The sequence below is a fragment of the Rhincodon typus genome, chromosome 11 (assembly GCF_021869965.1).
Source record: "Rhincodon typus isolate 14 chromosome 11, sRhiTyp1.1, whole genome shotgun sequence".
In the NCBI taxonomy this organism is placed as follows: domain Eukaryota; kingdom Metazoa; phylum Chordata; class Chondrichthyes; order Orectolobiformes; family Rhincodontidae; genus Rhincodon; species Rhincodon typus.
This window is the reverse complement of record NC_063342.1, coordinates 62,319,223-62,344,413: the sequence shown is the minus strand read 5'-3', so window position 1 is coordinate 62,344,413 and position 25,191 is coordinate 62,319,223. Positions and strand designations below refer to the sequence as shown.

The following is a 25,191-nucleotide window of genomic DNA, read 5'->3' as shown; positions in this document are numbered from 1 at the left end:
CTGTGAAGTCTCTTCTAAGGATGCCCACCTTGAAGAAGTTTTCATCCTCCCTCCGAAGAGAACTCAGTGAATTTCTCTTTCACTGCAACCCCCGGTTATCTCCTCTGTTCTAACACTCTTCAACCATATTCTGAAGCAACCTCAAAGCTAAAACCACATCTTCTTCCTCAGTGCCTGTCTACACAACCGGCTCATCCCCCACGGACTCTAGGTAATGTTCAGACTGTTACAATTTGGATCTAACTGTGACAACCATTAACTACAGTACTTCCAGCGCCTCCAGAAATGTTTCTTCCTGCAGATTCTAAGCTCCACGCTAGCAGCCATGCCTGACACCTTCTGTCTCTCCAAACGACCCTGCTCCAACTCAGAGTTTCTCTTTCCCAGACCTGCAGGGGACCTCTACTGTTCTTTGTTTTCAGGAGGGTCCACACACTCAACAAATGTTTTTTTCTGCCCTATCAGACATCAAAAACCGTACGTACGCCAACTTGTACTTACCTCCAAACACAGACCTCCTCAACCATTGAGGAACCTAAGCTCCTCTCTCACCTGCCACAGGATCTGCCCGTCGCCATTAACCACGCTGTTGCTCCAACCGGGACCATTGACCCCGTAGCGGCCATTTCCGCGGATGCTGCCAACCACGTGATGGCCACTGACCATGTGATCGCTCCTGTACACACACCCACTCCTCCAGCTGCAGTCTCCATCCCCGCTCCTACTTCCAGCTCCTACACCCAGCCCCAGGCCCCAAGTCCTTCTGGGTATTCACCATCCCCTCAGACCTCCCCCTCACTGAGGTTGAACAGTCAGTCCTCAGCAAAAGGACTCACCTTCACCCCCATGCGCCCGCACGTGAATGAATTCCATACACGCCTCGCTGTCAAGCCCTTTTCCCATCACCTCCACATCTATTTCTTTGAAACAGAATCCAACCCATCCTCTGACGACCCCTTCTCCCACCTCCAACAAACCTCATTCTCCTGGACACTCCCCCCTGGCCTCATACCGGCCCTTGACCTCTTCATCTCCAACTGCCGCCGTGACATCAATCCCCTGAATCTCTCCACCCCTCTCACTTACTCCAATCTCTCCCCATTGGAACACGCAGCCCTCCGTTCCCTTTGCTCCAACCCCAACTTCACTATTAAACCCGCCAATAAGGGAGGTGCGGTGGTAGTATGGCAAACTAACCCCTACATCGCTGAGGCCAGACACCAACTCTCCAACGCCTCCTCCTACCGTCCCCTCGATCACAAGCCCACCTCTGATCACCAAATCATCATCACCCAAATCCTGAAGGAGGGTTCTAACCCAAAACATTGACTTCCCTGCTCCTCAGATGCTGTCTGGCCTGCTGTGCTTTTCCAGCTCCATATTTTTTGACTCACATCTTCAGCCAAAGTTCTGCTTCCATCATGCACCTTCCTTTAATAAAGGCAAATGAATGTTTTCAGTCAAGTACAAGGGAGCTGGGGTTATGCAATGGATGAGCTCCTTAATTGTCAGCCCTGGTTTGGTAGCAACAGCACTCTTGCCTCTGGGACAGAGGTTACGAGACCCACGACACTCCAAACAATTGAGCACATAATTCAGGTTTCAGTGCAGTGCAGTGCAAACACAGGTCTGCATTGCCAGCAGTGCTAGATTTTAAACTACGGCTACACCTGCCTTTTCAAGTGGATGTATGGGTATTCTTTCAAAGAGCAGGACTGTTCAGTTTAGTGCTTTGGACCATAGTTATCCCTCAACCAACATTACAAAGCAGGTGGCCCTAAGCCCCAAACAGAGTGACTCCCTGTTGTTTATCTGCTGCTTCACGTCCTCTTACTCCTGTACATCAACAGACACAGTTCCCCTATCCACTTTTATACAATACAATTTTTAAGTTACTACCACAATCTCTGTTTTAGTTGAGAACTAGAGTTCTTTAGGGATCCTACACTCTGCAGCAAAGCGTGCCAGAATCCAGGTTCATTGGATAGACTGTTCATCAATAACCTAAAAGCATTAGTGCAAGGCTCTCTAGTCAGAAGATCTGGCACAGCCTGAGGCTACAAGTGGCAGTTCAGTTCTATTTTCACCATTTATTTGGAAAATGTGATCTGACTAGTCTGCCATGTATTTACAACAGCTTCCCTGTTTACTCCATGTTGGCTATTTGAAAAATTCCTCTCAGTGACAGTAGCAAAAAATGCAAAGTCCCATGTTTGTTGGCTGATATTTAAGATGGTTCACCATTTGCTTACAGATGTCTGTGACAGGGTGCAAGTTATGATAGAGCACTGAGATCATTTGTACCCGGTAAAAAGCACAGATATCATGGTTGCTTCACTGTCACATCATAATCTTGGGACTTCCTAACTGACAGCATTGTAACCCCATCTCTATTGATCTTCCAAAGATTAATAAAATTACAGAATTCACTACATTGTCAGCCTCAGTATCTAAAATATAAGCAGTTCTTTCTTAATAATGAGGTATTATTTGGAATTCAGACCTGGCAGATTGGTATGAGTACGGACAAAGTCAAACCACTGGCAACTAAAGCGTGTACAAATCTTTGTTAAGTGGGAATCATTTTCATCAAAACGATTTTTTTCCTTTCTCGTATTTGGTTACAAAAAGAAGATTAATTGCATTGGAGGATATAAACAAAGGTTTGCCAAATGCTTCTCACGAGGATAATTTTCCCTTAAATGGTGTGTATGCCTAGAATAGATAGAGAAATTAAATATACCTTTACCACTCAGTATGGAGATGTGATATTTCCATGTAATTACATACTGACCTGCAACGTACTAGCAGGAGGCAATGGCTGTTAAATGTTTCCCGACAATAAAAAAATACAATATACTCAAAAACACAAAATCCAAACGATTCAGTGAACTCCAATATCACTCCACAGGTGAGTCAACAAATTAGCTAACAAGTTCAAAGTCAATTAGTCACCTTCAGTACTAATCAGTTAACTGAAAACCTTTCAAAGTTCATGTTGTGGCAGTTCATGGACAAAGGGTCTAATTGTAACATTAGGAAGTTTAGTAAAATGACGATAATCAATTTGCCACTCGTTGTACACCTTGTTCCATTTCGCTGCTCTTGTAGTCAACGGAAGAAAAAAGTCAAAAGGGTGGCCAAATGATTTCTGTCTCTCTTATACCATTGTACCAAATTGCAATGAACCTTCTAAATAGAAAGTTGCATAAAAGGTTCTTGTGCGATGTAGTGTTTGAAAAACAATGAGCCAGCACCACTAGACATAAAGTGATCAAGTAGTAGATGTTTCATATCTGGTCGGGTCTGTGAATTGGTTAAATATTAAATCAAGCTTGGACCAATATGGTATTTCATTTATAAGGTAACTCACTAACAGTTGCTTGTAAAAAATTGTTTCATGAAGTAAAACTAAATAAATGGAGAATCTACCTTTCCTCAATATATAGTATAAGGGACCATCCCACTCCCAAGTATGTATGGTGGTTTAATGAGTCACTGCATAGACATTTCAAATGTTATAGTTTTAAGGTCCTTTAAAACCCTTTGTCCATATTTAACATTATTCACTTCATGCAACACATGATCACTACATTTGAATTTTGTAGCAGCTGTGAACTAATGCTGTTACAATCCTTCACAATCAAATGAAATGCAGGCTGGAAATAGACCTTCAAGCCTCTTCTTTCTTTGAAATCTGAAACAGATGAAATTCCCTAACATAAATTATACTCTTTCATTTGAGTGGCCGATCTTCCAGAGCATGGGTATATGAATAGGAAGAGTTTAGAGGGTTATGGGCCAAATGCTGACAAATGGGACTGGATTTATATAGGCTATCTGGTTGGCATAGACGAGTTGGACTAAAGGATCTGTTTCCATGCTGTATATTTCTATTACTCTAAGTGTGTAAAACAATGTCACTAGTAATGTTTGTTATTGAGAGTAAAAAAAAAATTCAGTAACAGTCATGCCAGGAAAAAACTCATATAAAGGAATATAAAGTGTCAGAATATTAAACAGAATTTTACACACAGAAACAGGCCATTCAGCCCAATAGATTAATGTTAATTTGTATGTTTCACACAAGCCTCCTCCTACCTTACTGCACTTAACCTTACCAACACATCTTTGAATTCGTTTCTCCCTATGTACAGACCAAGTTACTCCTTAAACGTATCAATGTTAATTTCCTCATCTACTACAGATGGTAATGTTTTCCACCGTCTCACCACTTTGTGAGTAAATTCCTTGTGCATTTATAGCGGCCATCATCAATTTGTGGCCTCTAGTTTTGGACTCTATTTCCCTCCCCACCCCCTCCACTAATATAAAAGATATTTGATTCTTTGCAATTCATTCATCTAACAATTTTCCTGCTTGCAAGTTTGGCTCATTTACAGAACTTGCAGTTTGATCTTCGAGGTTGAAAAAAGAATCCATTCCTTTGCCAGCCAATCTTATCTTGACTTATACTGTTTGTCCTGCCCACAGTGATTTTCCACTCCTTCTGTCATAAATAGGAAATGTGTTAAAAGAAAAGTATGAAAGAAGATTTCTAAATGCATAAGTACAGGAGTAATCAGGAAGCATTGCTCATTTGTTCGCCCCATGGTATCTCTTTTGCATTGGGTTGAGTGAGGAACATGCTCTGCTCATATTGAGTCTCACGTCTATAAAGGTGCATTCTTTGGAAGACTTAATAGACAAAACAAAATTGGGGTGTATTTCCAAAGCAAATACATTGCTTTGTGGAAATTATACTACAATAGAAGGTTCAGTACTGGTTGCATGCAGCATCAATCAGTAGAGAGGGCATCTCGTGATAACACAAGTCCAGAGTGACTCCTAAGCAAGTCAAAAGCTGTGGACTATATTAGCTGCTACTCTCAGGTTGGAGTAAAGGGGACAAATTGGCCTGAATTTTCTCTTGACATCTGGCATCTACTGGTATTGGAAGTTCCATGTTCCTGACCTCCTGATGCCACCTCCTCTCATTTGCCATGGAGCAGATATAACAGGCAGAGTTGCAAGTGGAGTATGTCACTCTCAAAATCTATAGTGTTGAAAATTAGGCCTTAATTTTAAGTACTTAATTGACTACTTTCCACTGCCACATGGGTAAGCACTGTCATCAGGAGCTGTAGGAATATTCTGGGAGATATGATAATGTCGTGGGACTAACTCAACAAGTATGCCCCGCATTTCCACCCCTCCATCCACATCTTCTGTGGATCTGGGGAGATTCAGCACAAACCATCCCACCCACACTTTAGTTCATTTCATTTAAATATAGATTTGAATTGACAGCTCAGAAACAATGCAGCAAGCATTCTATCCTGTTTGACCACACACTGGATAATTCCATTGGCTAAAGTCTATATAGTCCATAGTACACTACAGTGAAGATAGCAGAATTGAAATAGATAGACTTAACATATTTCAGCTTTAAAATTTCAATATAGGAACTTACTCATTATAAAATGCCTCACATGTGAAAATTCACTGAAATCTGTGTTCATTAAAATACTCAGTGGAACAGTTAATACCAGCTATGATATAGAACAAACACCCTGGTCAAACTAAATGGTCAGATTCAATATTTTATCTAATATTCAGAAACAACTGAATCGGAAGTTTCACAATATATGAGTAAAGAAATGTGGCCTCGCACTTTGTCACCATGGAATTACATGCATGCAGCACACCAGACCTGTGGAAAACCAATAAAGCCCACCACCAAACTAATGAAGAACACACCGTCATGGTATGCTGGTGCATAACCACAAATTTTGAAATCTTACATTTGGTCCTCAATTCCAAATCATTTGCTGTAAACATTTGGGCTCAAATACTGATCCTTGCTGTACCTCACTGCCCACAGCCTGTAAACATGAGAATGACTCATTTATTCATAATATGTTTTTTGCCTGTTGGCCAAGCTATAATTGATGCTAGTATATTATTTCCTTTGTGTTTTAATCATGCTAGGTAACCCACTGTGGGGACCTTATCAGAAGCCTTCTGAAATTCAAGTATATTATATCCACTAACCCTGTTTTATCAATTTCGTTCATTACATCAGCAAATTGTCAACAAGTTCATCAAAAATGATTCTTCATTCACAAATCCATGCTGTCTATGCACAGTCAGATCATTATTATCAAAAGGCCCAATTATCATATTTTTTATAACAGATTCCAGCATTTCCCTACCACTGTCGTAAGGCTAATAAGTCCGTCATTCTCCATTTTCTCTCTCGCTTTTTTCTTGAACAGTGGGATGACATTTCCTCACGGGAACACTTCCAGAATCTATAAAATTTTGTAAAATGACCACCAAAATGTCAACTATTTCTATAATTACCTCCTTCAATACTCTGGGATGGAGAGTTATAGGTCTCAAGTACTTATCACCTTTCAGTCCTTTTCAATTCTCCAGTAAAATGTTCTTACTAATTGCCCTCAACTCCTCATTCTCCCTAGCCACTTAGATCTCCAATTCTAGGAGATTTCTTGCATGTTTGTCAGTGAAAACAGAGACAATGTAACCATTGAGTTTCCCTGCCATTTCTCTATTCTCTGGTATAAATTATCCCAATTCTCCCTGTAATGGACACAAATTTATCTTAGCCACAAAAACAAAGTTGCTGGAAAAGCTCAGCAGGTCTGGCAACATCTGTCAAATCTTAGCCAAATGCTTCCTTTTTACGCACATATGGAAACTTTTACAATCTTTTTATCTTTTGTGTTGGAGACATAATATTCACATTATATTCCCCATTTCTTTACCAGTTGCTTAGTCGTCCTTTCCTAAATTCAGAAAACTTCCCAAAACTCAGATTTACGACTATTTCTGGTAACTTCATAAGCCTTTTCATTTGATCTCGTATAATCTTGACTTCCTTCAACAGCCTCAGTTGATTGATTTCTAGAAGTCCTTTGACAAGATGTCACACAGGAGGTTCTGCATAAGATAAGAGCCCATGGTGTTAGGGGCAAGGTATTAGCATGGATAGAGGATTGGCTGACTGGTGGAAAGCATGGAGTAAGGATAAATGGGTCTTTTTACGAATGGCATCCAGTGACTAGCGGAGTTCCAGAGACATCAGCTTTGGGACCACAACTACTTACTTCATATATTAATAATCTGTAGAAAGGAACTGAGGGCATTGTTGCTAAGTTTACAGATGACACAAAGATAGGTGGAGGGACAGGAAATGTTGAGGAAGCTGGGAGGCTGCAGAAGGACTTGGTTGGGCGAGGAGAGAGGCAGATAGAATACAATGTGGGAAAATATGACTTATGCACTTTGGTAGGAAGAATTGAGATGTAGCATATTTAATTTCTGTAGCAGAGACGTTATGTTCCATTACTGGAATACAATAGTGTCCAACTAATGTAAATTGCAAATGTACCATTTTCCCAAATACAATAGCTTTGTCATTTCTGTTCCCAGTTTCATCTGTGATTTTCTCATCATTGTTCAACTTAATAACAGCAGTATTTCATTGTACACTACGTCTGTGCTAATAAAATGATTGATTTCAACTATTTTACCAGAAATGACCTTTTCATTGATTTTAGTGTGTTATCATCCCCAAATCAGAAACTTGTGGAACTTCCAAATTCCTTATTACCCAGAGACCCTAGCTAGCATTTTAACCACACTATTCCACACACAATGGGCATTCATCAACTGTCCAATACTGCACAACTGAAAGGCTGCCACCGTTGGGTGGACCTACCTGTGACCAGTACAATGCCCTGTCTTTGATCTGCATCTGTATCATCATCCTTCAAATATTACATTGTTTAGTTTTGAATATTCTATTATACCAGTTGCACAATTTGTGGTGTAATGGTATTTTGAATTTCAGCGGAAACATTGATTGACCAGTATTTCTGGGTTTTCTTCTCTTACTGTAAATCCCAGAGTCTTTTTGCTTCTCAAAATTATCAATGATGTTTCTGACCTAATTTCTCTTAGCTTTAGTTCTTCTTTCATACTGTGACCTGTAAATTGTATCAAGATAATCTCACCACTTTGTTAACATGATGCTTTTCACTTTTTGATGTATTGTTGATTGCTCCCTTTGTGCTATAAGCACTTCTGGAAAGGAATGCTTGACTCAGAGCCTCATGATTTAGTGAATATTATGTGAGGTTCCCAAAGTTCATTCCTGGGTAATTACTTTCACGTCACAGGCCTGGCCATTCATTGTTGGGTGCCTTGGCTGGTGGATCAGGCTTTATGTTTCAGTAAGAAATAGCTTGCTTTCGTCCATGGTCACAAGAAGCAAATTAATTGACAAACAGATTAAACAGGAGTTTAAAATTGAACAACGGCAATTAAAATTTGAATTTTTACAAAATCTGCCAACTAAAAAATGGCAGTAGTAAACATGACCGTGTAACCGTTGGATTGTCCAACTGTTTCATTCTTAGATATTACAAACTCAGATGAAGGTATAGGTCAATGATAGCCGGGAGTTGGAGCCACATATTGTGCTTCCCCAACAAAAGCATACCAAAGTGATGTGTAAAAATAGAAATACTGTAAACGTTTTCTGCAAAGCTTGGCTGTTTCGGAATCTTATATTGAATATGACATCTTATATTGAAAGACGGGCTGAAATTCTTTGCCTTGCCAATTTCAATCTTTAAAATAAAGGTGACAGGAGTAATAATTTGTGGAATGTGGATAGTAGTGCTGATAAGGCCATTCAACTATGTCTATTCTACTCTGGAGGTTCCTGCCCTTTCAAAAATGGATTGAAAGACATCAGTGAAATGTGAGAGAATAAATAAGACATATATGGAACTCCTGCAGCTTTCTTGAACAGCACTGTCAATGACAAAGTGAATCACCAAGTATCTTTCTACAATGAGCTTAGCAAACTGAAACATCAGCACTTCTGTGACAAAATTGCCACTCCATCCAGTTGGATTATAATGTTACATGTACAGTAGTTTATTTAAATATAACTGTGTTATTACTGAACTTAGTTTCTATATTTTCATGCTTATAATTTTCAGCGTATATCTATTAAAATGCTGTATGTTATACTGCATTTTTATGTATTATGTATTTTTGCCTCTGATCATTTAGTGTGTTGTACCTATTTCACCTATTCTCTGTTGTACTGTGCAATATCCTCTTTGTTATTTCAAATTCTATCATATTCTATTTTATAGTAAAATCCAGTGTGTTAACAATTTATTTTTTTCTTTCTCACTCGATGTCCTGTGCCTCTATGACTGGTTACACTCTGCACTGATTTGTAAATTTATTGTGTTATTGAATATTATTTAAATAAAAATGTTTACAATTTATATATTTTTTAAAATGATCAGCATATAATGATTGAAATCTAGAGGCAGGAGACATATACAAGCATTTGCGTGGGTTTCCTCCGGGTGCTCCAGTTTCCTCCCTCAGTCCAAAGATGTGAAGGTTAGGTGGATTGGCCATGCTAAATTGCACATAGTGTCCAGGGTTGAGTAGGTTAGGTGATTAACCATGGGAAATGCAGGGTTACAGGGATAGGGTGGGGGAGGGGTGTGAATCTGGCTAGGATCCTCTTTGGAGAGTCGGTGTGGATGCAATGGGCTGAATGGCCTGCTTCCACACTGTGGGGATTCTATGATTCCGCAACTTAGGAGCTTCAAAGAAACTTCTTTAAGCTTTCACATTGCCCAAGTTAATTGTGATTTTTCTCAATCCGACTTTTTTCAAGCTTTTCCGAAGCCTTCAGTGAACAGCTAAGTTTTTTTTTATTTTAAATTTAGGAGTTAAAAAACTATACTCATTTTAAGGGGGTTTTTTTACATTGCAAAAGTTTTTTTTGAAAAGCGGAACAGTTTGTTTTAAATAAGGGGAGTCCTGCATGTGGTCGACTCTGGAGAAGACTTCTTTTTTCTTCAAAGAATTTATTGAATAGGAGATATTTTTTAATTCATTTAATCAGCTAAGTGGTTGATTTTACTTAAGATCTGTGACTCTATGACCCAAAGGTCACATCTCCCTTCATTTTCAGAGGAAAGGCAAAACTATGGCTAAGGATCTCAGCATGTGCAGTCTCATGGGAATATCAGAATTTTCTATATTTTCCTAAAAATTAAATGGCATGTATTTGTGAATTTGAATTTTTAACATTTATCCTTCTGGGTTTATTAACTGATTGTCAAGGTTAAAAGGGCAATATTATCAGTATTTCCAATGAAAGCTTTTCATCATGAATAGAATTGAACCCATTGGAAGCATTTCAAAGCCCAACATTTGCTGGTGACACATTCGTATCAATGAAAGAAAACTTAAACTAATAATAAATGTAATTTTGTATAATCTACTTCTGTTCTCCTCTTGGCTTTATTTCAGCTTTTCTTGGTATTTTTTTCCTTGTTCATTGTTTGAAAATGTGTTCAAAGTAGGGGAGCAGACTCTCAAAGCAATGGGTCATGCAAGGATGCCTACTGGTAGTTAAGCTAGAAATTTTGGATCATTCAATCAATGGACATTGTGATGCTGGCTGTGGGAACCACATGCCAATAGTTAAAGTAGACCAAGTTTTACATGTTAAAGTCTTGCTTCTGAAATTTGAGGCAGTGCTATAGTTATGAAGGATGGACAGCTATTTTGCTATCTATCCCCACAGAACAGCTATTAAATGTGACTCCTGTACTACAGTAACTGGGTTAGCTTTGACAAGAGAGAATAAATGCTATTCAGTTCTTATGAGGTGAGAGAAGGGGTATTTTTGTTTAGTGTTCTCCCCTTTCTTCTCTGATAGTGGAGACCTAGCAGAAACCTGAATGGTTGGATCACTCAGGATGCACAAAGGTTAATTTGGTGTCCTTTGAAGTAATTTGCATTCCCAGAGCTTATCAGAACTACTATGAATTGGGGATTGAGATATGAACTCTTCAATTAATTCTGAACCTTGCAAAGAAGCCTTTTAAATTTCTTATTGATTTATTTTATCTCTCTGTGCTTATCTGACTGTCTTTATTGGAGCCAGAATATATCTTTGCCTAAGACCTTTAGAGGTATTTGAAAAAAGTTTGAGAGAGGTAGTATGAAATCAGGAAGTGCCCGAAATGCAGACATATTGTTTCCCTCCTTACCTGAATGCTTGAAACGAGATTTGAGAACCGTTCTACCTAAAAAATCAGAATGTTTTGAATATTCTATCGTTTCTAAACATGCAGGTGATTTGCGCCCTTCAGAAGAAAGACTACATTTATTACTGGCTTCTAGATAAATTATAATGCTGGAAAATTGGAACCACCGTTGACACTGGGAACACAATAAGGAACTGTGAGTGAAATTTCTTTGTCCATCATATGCTCAAAGGCATTAATCTATTCATTCAAGTAGATAAATGCTTTGCAGTCACACACAGCCAAGCCTATAACTTTATTCTTTTTGAATAACACCCACAGCAGGAGCTCAAACCTGCAAGGTGCTGTTAATGATATTTAAGAAGTCATTAGGAGCAAAATCAAGTCTTAAACATAATGTATGTGGTTAAAGACCACATTTTCAGAGTAATTGCTCATATAGGGAAATATTAACGATGGGACCAGGAGGTGGCCTTTTCAAACCCTTGGGTCTGCTGCACTCAATTAAGTCATAGCTGATCTGCACCTCAACTGCATATTTCTGCCTTTTCTTCATAATCACTGATATCCGTACTTAAGAAACTATCAATTTAATTCCAAATGTTCCCAGCTCTCCACTGCCTTATTGGAAGAGAATTCCAAATGTCTTTTATGAACGGTTTGTTCAGTTTTATGTAGTAAATAACAGTACGTAATCATTGTGCGCTTGTATTATAAATAAATAAATTTTTGGATGATGTTCAATTTGCACGCAGATCCTAAATTAACTCTTGAGTGGCTATTTATGCTACCAAGAAAAATGACTTGGATAGTCACTCCTCTGCCATTCACATGAGTTGGGGAAACTCCAGGTACAGGCCCGCTCCTTTGTCTACCTATGCACCTAGTAATCGGGAAAGTTATCTTTGTGCAGGAGAAGATTGTTGAGATTAGGTGCTTCTGAGATGAGTGGCTGGATGGCCTGAGTCACCCAAATGCAAGGGGGGAATGAGTGTTGAAGGATAGACCCCCTCTGGAAATCTGGTTAAGTCAGGCAAGAGGTGTAGGGAAGATGGAGAATGAATGAGAAAGACCCTTTTTCATTATGGATGTAGGGCAGTTTGGTTCTGCTGCTAGTGAAAGGGATGGTTGCAATTTTGGGAGATTAACTGGGCCACATTATGAAATAAACTGCCCTTTGACATGAGGACAGCCTGCCCTCTAAGATACTTGCAGACCTTTTTTATTGGGGACCCGCAGGGGCAGGCCCTCATGTCTTATTTAGGATCCCAAGCATCAGGAGCAACAATATGAATTGGAAGACAATTAAATTACTTTGAAATTTTCTTTGAGGGCCTAAATGGCCAGCAGACTTTCCTTTGCCTTCACAAAGAAACAGTGGCCTTTCCTTGGGAAGGTTTAGCTCCCCCCACGAACTACAATTCCCATTCCCGAGTGCTGCGATGTACTTAACTTGTGCAAGGGACAAGTCTCATGAGTCGCCAGCAGTAGCTTCTCATCACTCAAAAAATCTGCTTGCCAATTAGATAGTGAATTTGGCCAGGTGTAAACAAGATGTGGCAAATAAAAGCTGCTAGGCTGCACATTGATGATTTTTAGGCCTGTTGTCTACCTTGGATGTTCCTCTCAGCAACAATTTTGCCTCAAGTTTGCACCAACCATGACATGTTTAACTATAACACTTGAATCAGGTCTTTAGCTAGATAAATACTGTGAGGTTTCCTGTGAAATTGCTCTCCTCATGTCAAAGGGCAGTTTATTTCATAACGTGGCCCAGTTAATCTCCCAAAATTGCAACCATCCCTTTCACTAGCAGCAGAACCAAACTGCCCTACATCCATAATGAAAAAGGGTCTTTCTCATTCATTCTCCATCTTCCCTGCACCTCTTGCCTGACTTAACCAGATTTCCAGAGGGGGTCTATCCTTCTCCACTCACATTTTTATCACAGGGGACATGTATTGCTCTTCTTTCCACTTCTTCAATTGGACCTTTCTCCATTTCGTTACTTAGTAGAAATAGGAATTTTGACTCTTTCCCACCATTTAATAATGCCCCTCTATGCCTCTTTTATCTCTCCCTATTTTTGAATCCTTGTGAAAATTTTTTAAAAATCATATCTATAATGTGTATGTCAATTTGTTACATAGGGAAAGGATTTGATTATTTTCACAGAGGATAGCAGACCTTTGAAAACACCTGGGCAGCCAATGGTTTACTCCTTACCTGCAAAAGAGAGCTGGACCAGTTCCTAACTAGGGTGAAGTGCATGGCATTAAAAACATTAAGTGTAATACTTGAGCCATTTAAATCATGGTCAACGTTTTAATCACCTAAAGTGGACAGGCAGGGAGAGAATCAGACAGAAGTTTTGTTCCTTAAATTGGCCTCTGGTTTTGTTATCTGTTTTCTCCTCTCTCCCAGGAGATTGCATGGCAGCTGATAAGATTATTCTTATATTATGTTCTTATATACAGATTTACATTGGATTAGTAGGAATTGAAATAATCTCATATGATTAAAGTTTTTGTTAGTGTTTAGCTTGCAGATTTGTGAAAAAACTTGGTTGACATTGTTCATTCCCGGGAACGTTAGTATTTCATGCATCATGGTATAATTTAGGTGACAGTGTTGCTTAGCTTTGGCTGAAAGTATTGGATATGTGAGATAAGGAAATAATCTTTGGATAAAATGATTATTTACATGTTTAATAATAAGCAGATTGGCCGGGTGAAAAAGAACAAAAACTGCTGGAGAAATTCAGCTTTGTTCAAACAATCTCATGACTGGGGGTTACATTTATAGTAGCTGTGAACAGAGTGTAATAAGTCAACAAGGACTCTGCTTGTTGAGAAGCCTCAGATTTTAAGCTTTCCCTTAAACTGTTGATAGAAAATCAAAGTAAAATGAATGGATGCTGATTATATCTCTATCCAGGAAAAAAATGACATAATATCTTTCATTTCTCTAAATACTCGTAAATTAGAGACATTGCAACGTCAAAGTCTCTGAAATGAGAAATGTCCAACAATTTTTATTGATGTCCATTATGCTGAAAGCAGTCATGATGTTCAAGCTAGTAATTTTTATTTTGTCCCATTATTTTTGTGTATTGGTCATCTGAACATGATGAAGAATATAGATTATATGAAGAATGAACTATCCTTTGACATGCTTTCGAGCCATGGGATTTGTCATCTATTGTATTGGAGACTGATTCTTGTGCACATGGATTTTGATTGCTTACATGAAGGTGGTTATAGGGGATCAGCAGTTCAGATGAAACCGGACAATATAGTGTGGGATGATATATCTTAACACATAAGTTCAGTGAAGTACTTTATGAGGACTACAGAATATGTAGCTGTTGAAATGAAGTTTATCAATAGGTTTATAACTTTTTTCCTTGTGTCATTGGGAACAAATGTCACCTTTTTGCAGTGAATGTTAAAATGCTCCAAGTAGTCATAGCCACTGTATCACAGATAATCATTTTCCTTGACTGTGAATTGACTGAACACTTTTGCAGAAACAGACAGCATTGGAGAAAGTTGGGGGGTCTGGCATCATCTATGATGAGACAGAGTTAATGTTGAATCTAGTATGACTCTTATTCTTCTGCCTCTGCACCAAAGACTGGACTCAAAATATTAACTCTGTTTCTGTCTCCACACCTGCTGAGTTTCTCCAACACTCTCTGTTTTAACTTTATATATCCAGCATATGCTTTATTTGAACCTTTAGGTGGAATGAGATAGGATTGTTTTGCTAGGTGACTGGGTGGAACTCGGCAGGATGAGATTTGTAGAGTGCTTTGACAGTATGCAATTGGTTAAAAATTTTGGTAGGCTTGCCTTGATAAAGCATTGTTAACCATAGATGGAAAAGCAAAAACATGGCAAAAGATTTTATGTATTATAATTGTAATATTGGCTAATTTCCATTAGTTTGGAAAAGAAAATATCTCCTCCATTTAAGATAGAAGAAATTTGGTAACTAGATTTGCTGGTCCCAATTTGGGCAGTGACACAAGAAATGCTACAGGAGAAATTTATGTCATTTTTTTCTGAGAAAATAAAATGAAAATACTTTGCCATATAATTTTGTCACAGTGCTACCAGAGCCTTGAAGTTACAACTCTAGTACTATTCAATTTTGTGATAAAATCATATCTTAAATTAATGATTTAATGAATGTAGGGGTACTTACTGCAACACAGCGAGGGATCATATTTCAATATTGATCCTACAAAGTCCCATTGCTGGCTGTCCCAGGTGATGACATTTCCATCTTCACAGTTCTGTTGCGCTATTGACTGAAGTCCTTTTGCATGATCCCACAATCTGAACAAATACAAGTCTCCAACAAATATCTCACGATCCAGTCTCAAACGGTCAGCCCCTCGACTGTGCTTTCGGCCAAGCACCAAGCTACCATTTTGGCCAAGACTGTAAGCATTGTTCAGTGTTTTTGAAAGTACATGTGTTCTATTCAAGTAGACATGTGTTTCATGAGTATTTCCATTCCACGTTAAACAAACAGAGTGCCAACTAGCAAAGGAAATATCTTTCCTTACAGTAAGCTGTTTATGAAACAACCAGATGACGAGTTTTCTGTCCTTTATCATGATGCCAAGTTCATGATGGGGTACAGAATGCATGCGTTTGATGTCTGTGTTATATGTAAATGCTATCATCCTATTTTTATTATTCTGCCTTAGCCTGATGTCTATACAGAGAGTAAAACTACCAAGTGAAGGAATGTTTGTTCCTGGTGACAGCGTTCCATATTCATCAGGTGCACTAAGCTTGAAAACTGCTTTTTGACCTTTGAGCGTAGCACATGTTCCTGAAGGAATGGGAAGGCAAATAAAACAAAATTAATAAATAACCATTGCCATTTGAGTTTGAGATCAGAGAAGAAAGGTGTTCGCATGCTCAACAACCAAAAGTCAAGAACAATTTTCTATTTCATCATCATCATAGAATCCCGACAGTGTGGAAACAGGCCCTCCGGACCAACAAGTCCACACCTACCCTTGGAGCATCCCACCCAGACCCATCCCCCTATAACCGACCTAGGCTACACATCCCTGAACACTATGGGCAAATTAGCATGGCCAATCCACATAGCTTGCACATCTTTTGGACTGTGGGAGGAAACCAGAGCACCCAGAGGAAACGCAAACAGACACAGGGAGAATATGCAAACTCCACACAGTCATATGAAACAATGCTGCTTCTGGATATGATTCTTGTCTTTTGGTCTAAGTTAGTTTGCTGGGAAATGAGTGTGTGCACAACAGGAACCTAGCTACATCTTGCCTGCAATAACTCCTTAGTTGAAGACAAGTGTTTTGAAGTTAGTGCTTTGCTGAATAAACCAATGAATACCATACAAGTGAGCAAGACATGATATACAATCAAATATGATGACTGCTTTTTTAAGTAATTAAAAAGTTTATAAAATATAAAGGATGGGGGGTGGCGGATGGGCGAAATAGAGTCTGGAAGTGACAAAAATAAGATGTATTTCAACAGTATTTGTGTAAAGCAGGGGCAGAGTTCACAGTGTTGTAGAGATGGAATGATGTATTATATGGTCATGGAGAGAATGTATAAATAAGAGCTCTGAGCTATAAAAGTAACAATGGTTTCTGACAGCCTCATTCAAAGCAGTGAGTGTATCATGGTTCAAAAATAACTGGCTTTTCCACTGTTGAATTAGAGGAAACTTTGATTTGTCTGGTGATTTCACACAATCTGATGGTATGGGGACAGTTCAGGGACTGCTGTGCTTTCTCCATAAGTATTATCATTACTTACAGGAATGCATGGTTGACTATTGCTGTCTATGATATAAGTTCCAAAATGACTGTAGGCAAGATCAGAACTCTTAACACTGTTTAAACAATGTAAATTAAAATTTTCATTAAAATAATGGAAGGAGGAACACTATGTGAATACTGTAAGCAGTTGTTTGCTAATAATACTGGCAGTCTAGCAATTATTTGCACTTAACTTCAGCTTACAACAACTTGTAAAGTTCTAATTTTTGTTTTCAGTGATCTTCTGACTCAACACTGCAGAGGCTTACTGCAATGTGGCACTTTGCTTGTGCAGGTATATATATATATAATCTATATTCAAATTGACAGTGTTTACACTCAAACTCCAAATGCAATGTAATACATTCTCAGTGGGCTAATTTTAGGCAGGCATTAAGCCATTTAAAAGAAATGGGTTAATAATGACACAAAGACAAATGTAGTGCCAATGGATTATGCAATTGAAAAATGTATCAGGCCTCTGTTCAAAGAGGATTTATATTCGCACATCAAAATTTGAGCTCAATGGTATTCATCTTTTGGGTGCTCTTAGAGATCTGAAATAGTGTCCATGACTCACATTTGTGAGGTGAGTTGAGCCAGGTACATATTAATGAAGGCATTAATACAATTTCAGTGAATGTTCCCTGAAGAATGCAGGACAAGCAAATCAAGCCATGCTTCAAGGGTCAATACTGATTTGATGCCAGTGGTGCCCCTGGTGGAGCTATTTCGGGTATGTTGCTTATATAACCTCTATAGGTTGGTTAGCTCAGTTGAATGGTTGGCTAGTTCTTGATGCAGAGTAACATCAACAGTATGAGATCAATTCCTACACCAGCTGAGGTTACCATAGATCTCCTGTCTTCTCAACCTGACCATTGCCTGAGGTGCCGTGACCTTCAGGTTAAACTCACCATCAGTTGTATTTTTCTCTAATGAGAGAGATTGGGAATACTACTTATCTATTTTTATGTGTGTTCATTCGCTTTCTCTCATACTCTTAATTTTCACTCCTCCCTAACTATTTAGTCATTCTGCAGAGACTGCCCAGCAATGGCACAAATGAATAGACAGCACAAAATTGATGCAAAAACTTAAATTGCTGCAGAAACTCAGCAGGTCTAGCAGCTTCTGTGGGGAAAAAGCAGAGTTAATGTTTTGGGTCCAGTGATCCTTCTCCAGGACAGCACAAAATTGACATTCTTCATGTATACACTAAATGGTGCAAGTTCTATTTATTTCATGGTCATGTGCCCATTGTAAGGATTATCTAATTTAATTTCCACCAATTTTATACGTGTTTTTTTCACTGTATATTTACGTTTCAGAAGTCTTGTTGCTAAATTCACTGATAACGCAAAGATAGGTAGGAAAGCAATTGTAATAACATAAAAAGGCTGTAAATGGATACAAATAAGTTAAATTAGGTAGAAATTTGACAGATGGAGTCCACATATTGACAGGGAGAATAGGAAAGCAACGTGCTATTTAACTAGAGTGACTATAAAATTGTGAAGTACAGAGGGATACTGATGCTCTAGTTAATGAATCACATTTAAATTTAATTTGCTGGTGCAGCAAATGATTAGCAATGCAAATGTTGTTGTTTACTAAGACAGGACTGAAAGACAAGAGTAGAAAAGTCTTGTTACAATTGCGCAGCACATTGGTGAGGCCATATCTGGAATGCTGCACAAAGTTTCAGTCTCCTCATTTAAGAAAGAATATAACTTTATTAGAAGTAGTGTTGAGAAGGTTCACCTAACTAATCCTGGGATACAGGGATTATTTTATGGAGAAAGAATGGATATTTAAAAGATGGCGAGGCAATCTCATTGAAACTAATGAGGTCCTGAGGAGAGTTGATGAGTGGGTGCTGTAAGAGCGAATTTCTTGTACGATAGCTTGGGATAAGGGGAAACAGTTTGAAAAATGAGTGATCTCCCATTTAAGATGGAGTTGCAAAGAAATGTTTTCTCTCAGAGGGTTGCTACCCTGGAATTTTCTTCCCAAGGAGCAGTGGAGACAGGGTTATTAAGTATTTTTAAGTTAAAGTTGGACACATTGTTGATTGACAAGGGGGCCAAAGAGTAGAGGGGCAGACAGGAAAGTAGAATCCACAATGAGATCAATCCCCTGAATGGCATAGCCATTTAAGGGGAAGATTGGCCTACATTTGGCCCTAATTTGTATGTTTCATATGTTCATAGACAAAAGAGCTTGCAAATTGAATGAGAGTAGACCTGCTGAAAACACTTTTATAGAGCTGATTGTGTGCTTTGGGATGAACTCTGAGAATTTGTTACACCGAGGAAGCTGCGGTTTTCCTATTCTGCTTTGTAATTGTTTTGTAGAACTATGACAACATGCTGGAGGTCATTGGATTCAAAAGCTGACAGACAAGTTGGAGTGAGCATCAACTATGGATTGTGTAAAGGGTGTGGATGGAAACACTCCTTAATTTTAACCAGGCAGTACCTCAGCATTACGTTAGCCATTATCAATGATCACGTTCCTGGGATGGTGTTCACTTAACAGTAAGAGGACAGGTCCTGACACATTTAGTTTTAGCCCAGGCTGGCTGAAACCACAATCACAATGATGTCATCATCCTGTCTTTGAAATAGATACATATTGCTTGAAGGAGAGAACATGTGATCCCTATTAACAAACATTAGTGTTAACTGTCTGGTCAAACTGCAGCATCATTTGTGATGTTCAAGTATTTCAAAAAGACATGGCTCTCAAAGAAAGTTGACTTACTAAAACTTATTGCCTTAGTTAACAAACATGAAACAAAGCTGTCCTTTACATTGTATTATCAATGTGACTCAGCAAGTAAATGCAGTGCAAACCCATGACATACAAAACTCAGACATAGTTCCGTAACATAATTACAATCAGCCAGAGGCATAGAATAATCATTGAGTTCAGCAGATAAGGAATTTAAATCCAATTGATTAAAGACAAACACAAAAAATAACAGGCTGGTGCTGATGAAACTACCAGTCTGTTACGAGAAAGCAGCTGTTTCACTGATGTTCCCTAAGGAAGGAAATTTTATCTGGTCTGGCCTCGGAAGCCAATTGATTGTTTGGGTCTCTGTAAAAAGCAACCATAAAACTGGACAGACAGAGTCAACATCAACCTAAATACTGGAAAAGTCAAAGGCACGTCCAGCATAGTCAACCCATTCAATGAGAGGCTGGATAGACTCGAGATGGAAGGTACTATTGACAGTTTTATCAAATGGTGCTCAAAAAATGCTCAGTTTGAGTTACAGCAGGATAATTTAGATTAGGACTTCATTATAGTTTTGGTCCAAGTTCTGACACAGAAGCTGAACTCAAGAGGTGAAGTGAGAGTGACAATCCTTGCATTTAAGGAGAATTTGACCAAGTGTGGCATCTAGGAGCCCTAGTAAAACTGAAATCAATGGAAATCAGGGAAAATTCTCCAATGGCTCAGCTCTACTTGACAATGGAAAATGTTTGCAATTTTAGGAGGCCAACTATCTCATTCCCCCAAGATACAGGAATAGGAGTTCCTTAGAACAGTCTCACTATCGGGCCTAACCTAAATATCTTCTGCTGCTTCATCAATGACCTTCCTTTCTTCATATAAACAAGAATATAGGAGGCCCCAATTTACAAACATATGACTTGCAAATGCTTGTACTTACAAACACAATCTCATACAAGGGTGTAATTTTAAAGATCCAACATGCAAATGTTTCCTGTACTTATGAACATGTATTTTATATTGTCCTGCATTGTGTTCCGACTTGCATACAAATCCATTTGCAAACAAACTCAACAATGGAACCTGCTCACAACCCATGGTTCGGTATGATTCACAAGTCCTCAGACACTGAAAGAAGTCCATGCCAACATACAGCAAGATCAGGTAAAATGCAATCATCTACTGATAAATGGCAACTCTCATTTGTGTTAATAGTGCCAGACAATTACCATTTCCAATAAGAGAACCTAACTACCTTTTCTTGATGTTCGATTGCAGGATTATCATCAAGAATCCATCATCAATATCGTGGTGCCAACATTGCCAAGAAACCTAACTGAACTGTGCAAATAAATACTGCATCTACAAGGATGGGTATTCTGCTTCAAGTAAATTAGTTTCTGTTCTTCCAAAATCTGTTTGCAGAGCACAATTCAGGGGTATGATGGAATGCTGTCTACTTGCTGGAGCTCCAACAACACTCAAGAAGTTCAGCACTGTTTAGGACATGAACCCTGCTTGATCCAGCCCTTAAACAATTACTCCCTCCACCAGTAACACATAGAAACAGTAGTGTGTACCAAACTGCCAAGCATTCTTCAACAGCACCTTCCAAACAAGTGACCTCAATTACCAAGAAGAGCAAAGTAGCTGGTGCATTGGAACATAGTCATCTCAAGTTCGGTTGCGTGGGCAGAATTATATTAGCCTCCTGACTGAAGGGGAATGGAGGTAGGAGGCCAGTAAGATACCTGGAAGTCACATGAGGATGGATCCCTGCTTCTGGGGATAGCTCCCAGCAAAAGATCTAGGGAATAGGAAAAGGAACAGACTTGTACTGCAGAGAAATCTAGAATAATCTTTCTAGGTCCACATAAACACTAAGCCTTTGTCCTGCTGTCTTCCCCACCCACCCCAGTTATAGTCTCTTCCACTATCTTCTGTCAGGCAGAAGATATAAAAGTTTGAGTACGCATGCCAACAGATTCAAAAACAGCTTCTTTCTTGCTGTTATCAGACTTCTGAACAGACCTCTCAAATGTTAATTCTGATCTCTGTCTCTGCACCTCCTCTGCAGCTGTAATACTGTATTTTGCACTCTGTTCTGCTACCCTGATGTACTTTGTATGGTAGATTTGCCTGTATTACATAAAACAACACTTTGCATTGTATCTCGGTACATAACAACAATAAATCAATGTTTACATATCTCCCCTGGTGTCATCCAGAAGCTTAGGAGCTGGCTTCATGTGTATGCAGTTGGTATTTGCTCTTATCTTGCACCATCTTGATTCTTGCTCAGATAACTCACATTAAAAGGGGGCAATTTTAACTCTCTCCACCTCAGAGAATCCTTGTCCTTGCTTTTGAAGCATTTACCACTTTACATCCACCTTGTGGTCTTTTTTTCATCCTGCCTTTTTCCTGGGCTGTCAAATTGAACATCTGAGTACAACTTTCTCCTCAAAACGTACTCAAATTGGGGACTATGAAATAGAGAATTACATTGTGTTCATGCTGTTCTATAAAACAATTCTGAGCTCAACTTGACTCCCTAAGGTGACTCCAAACATTTGCTTCTCCGATACTGGTTAATTCACCTCAGTCCACCATTGGTGGTGAGTCTTCAGTCGCCATAGCCCTGTCTATCAAAATTCATCTGAAGATTCTACTTTACCTCTCTGCTTCCTTCCTCCTGCTTCAGACTTCTCAGTTCAGTCATTCTCACATTTTATTCCATGAGACCAAGCAGTGAAGGACAGAACAAGAGCTAATGCTTACATACTTTATAAAAACTTCCTTTACAGACACGCAAATTACAAACGTGCATCTACTAACCCGATAATCCCAATTTTAATCTTTTTCTCTTTAGGCCAGCACTATCACTTGCATACAACTAAATGCAATTAATTTAAAATGAACATTTAATGCTTTGCTCCTAACTCATTCATTTGTTCTTTCATTCTTGTTTTGTGGCCATTTTGTGCTCCTTTCTGTAAAGCGCTCTGTGTTATTCTAAATGTGAGGAGAGTCATATTGTGCACATTACTGTCTGTCCTCAGTAAGCTTACTGAGCCAATGCATGCCTAATGGGCACAGTTTCAACTTTTAAATGTTTCCATTTTTACATTCAATTTGACAGTAAATGAAATTTAATCAATCGTGGCTACGTCAGCTAACAAACAGGTCCCCCACGGAACAGTCTTTGTTTATCCATCTTGGAATAAGTCTATTATACTGCCAGTTAAAGTAATATTTGAAGATAGTGGGTTAGGAGGTCAACTTCAAAGCTATGTTTGACAGGACACATTCAATAGAAATAGTGTAATTTAACAGAGGTAAAGATTAGTACTAAACTCATAACCTTTGATTCTTACCTTGGTGTACAGTGACAAGAATAAAGAAAAGAACTGCAGAGGAAATATGAACCTTAGAATACATCCAGCTGTCTGAGCTGCAATGTGGTGTTCCACGGGAAATCATTCTAAAAAGAAAGCAAAATCAATTAAAATTATAACATACTCAGGGCAATAAATGATTTCTGCTGCATAAAGCAAGCAAACAACAGCTTGTATTTATAAGGTACTTTGATATTGATAAATCACTTCACGGACATCTAATCGAAACAATGGACACCATGCAAAATATGGTTAAAGAAATTAATTTTCAGGGAAGTCTTAAAACAGAGGGAGGAAATGAAGATGTAGACCCATTAACCTAGGGCATCCAGAGTCTGGCTGCTGAATTCATACCTATCAATGATGCAAAGGGAGCAGATTATATGCAAAGTGACTGCCTTTGGAGCACAGGGGAGGAAGGGGGAATACTTCATTTCAAAAAGATGATGATTATCTATGAGGACTACCAATCTTATCGACACAGTGTATTGTTGACTGATGTCTGCAGTCCTGGTTTATAAGTCATTGGTCTGTTTGTGCTGGTAGCACAACCACAGTAATAAGATGTAAATTGTTCATGTTTCATATATCTTACTCATGAAGTAACATACTGGATTGCTGAATATTAGATACCATGTTTAGGCAAACAAATCACTATAAACTATATTAGCAACTGGCATAAGCCATTCAGTCTCTCAAGTTTATTCCATTATTCAATTAGGTCATGGTCGATCTGTATCTTAGTTCCAACTAACCGCCTTGGTTTTGCGACCCTGACTATTCTCACCGAACAAAAACTTCTCAATTTCTGTGTTGAAATACTATACTGCAACAATTTCTAATGTGGAGTTATAAATAAGATCAGGTTAACACCAGAGAATTAATTTAGCTGTCAAAGAGGGATTAGTTACCTCAAGGATTTTTTTTTCCAAGAAATATTGTGTAAGGTTCGCACAGAAGCATACAGTGTGCACATTATTGATTTTAGTAGAGGTACCATAATGTCTCTGATCAACCCAGTATGCTCTTGTAACTAAAACGCATTTCAGGACTGTTGATCTTGGTAACAAGACCTTCTAGGGATCAATGCAAATGAAGCAACCTCCCAGAGGTGATGTTATAATGATTTTTGCTTCAAAGCAGAACAGTCCAAAATCCATTTCTGTCCATTTTGAGATCCCAAGTAGCCTCCTATTGTGGTTGTTATTCCTTATTGATTGAAAAGACCTGACATTTCTTCAGCATCATTTCAATCAGTAAAAGATCTCAATGGCAGTCCGTGCCCTTTGTTATTGAGAATATTCCCAGGCACCCCCCCATTTCCCACCGTAACAGCAAGATCAGACAGTTTAACTCATATTCGCATAACTGCACAAATATTGTATAGGGACTGCCACTGCCACTACTACTGGCACTAACAACTGCAGAGGAAAATCTGATTGATTGAATTTATTGTCACATATACCAAAATGCAGTGAAAAGCCTTGTTTACGAGTGGTACAGGCAAATCACAGCAAGCAAAGGATGTACAAATCAAAAAGACAAACAGGCATACAGGTTATATTATTTGAGGCTAGAGTCCATTCAACAGTCTGATAACAGCCAGAAAGAAGCTGTTCCTGAACGTGCTCATGCGTGTGTTCACGCTTCTGTATCTTCTGCCTGACGGAAGAAGTTGGAGGAGGTCATTACTGGATGCGATGGGTCTTTGATGACATTGGCCACCTTTCTGCTGCAGTGAGCTGTGCAAATAGAGTCCATGTATGGAAGGTTGGTTTCCATGATGGTCTGGGCTGTGCACACCGCTTTCTGTAGTTTCTTACGGTCCTGGGAAGAGCAGTTGCCATACCAGGCCGTAATGCACCCGGACAGTATGCTTTCAATGATGCATCTGTAGAGTTTGGTGAGGGACCTCATGGACATGCCAAATTTCCTGAGCTGCCTGAAGAAGAAGAGGCATTCAAAGATAGTAGGAACTGCAGATGCTGGAGAATCTGAGATAACAAGGTGTAGAGCTAGATGAACACAGCAGGCCAAGCAGCATCAGAGGAGCAGGAAGGCTGACGTTTCGGGCCTAGACCCTTCTTCAGAAGGGTCC

At 38.9% G+C, this 25,191-nt stretch overlaps 1 protein-coding gene across 1 annotated transcript in view; it reads right to left on the bottom strand.

The window, feature by feature from the left end:
• Positions 1-25,191, bottom strand: part of LOC109939071 (adhesion G-protein coupled receptor G4-like) — a 72,814-nt gene that overhangs the window by 39,567 nt on the left and 8,056 nt on the right. Inside the window, exons 2-3 of the mRNA XM_048602525.1 lie at positions 23,073-23,179; positions 15,333-15,971 (exon numbers count right to left, since the gene is read on the bottom strand). Of these exons, the coding sequence (XP_048458482.1) occupies positions 15,333-15,971; positions 23,073-23,178 (745 nt within the window). The 5' untranslated portion in view covers position 23,179. The remainder of the gene's footprint in view (positions 1-15,332; positions 15,972-23,072; positions 23,180-25,191) is intronic.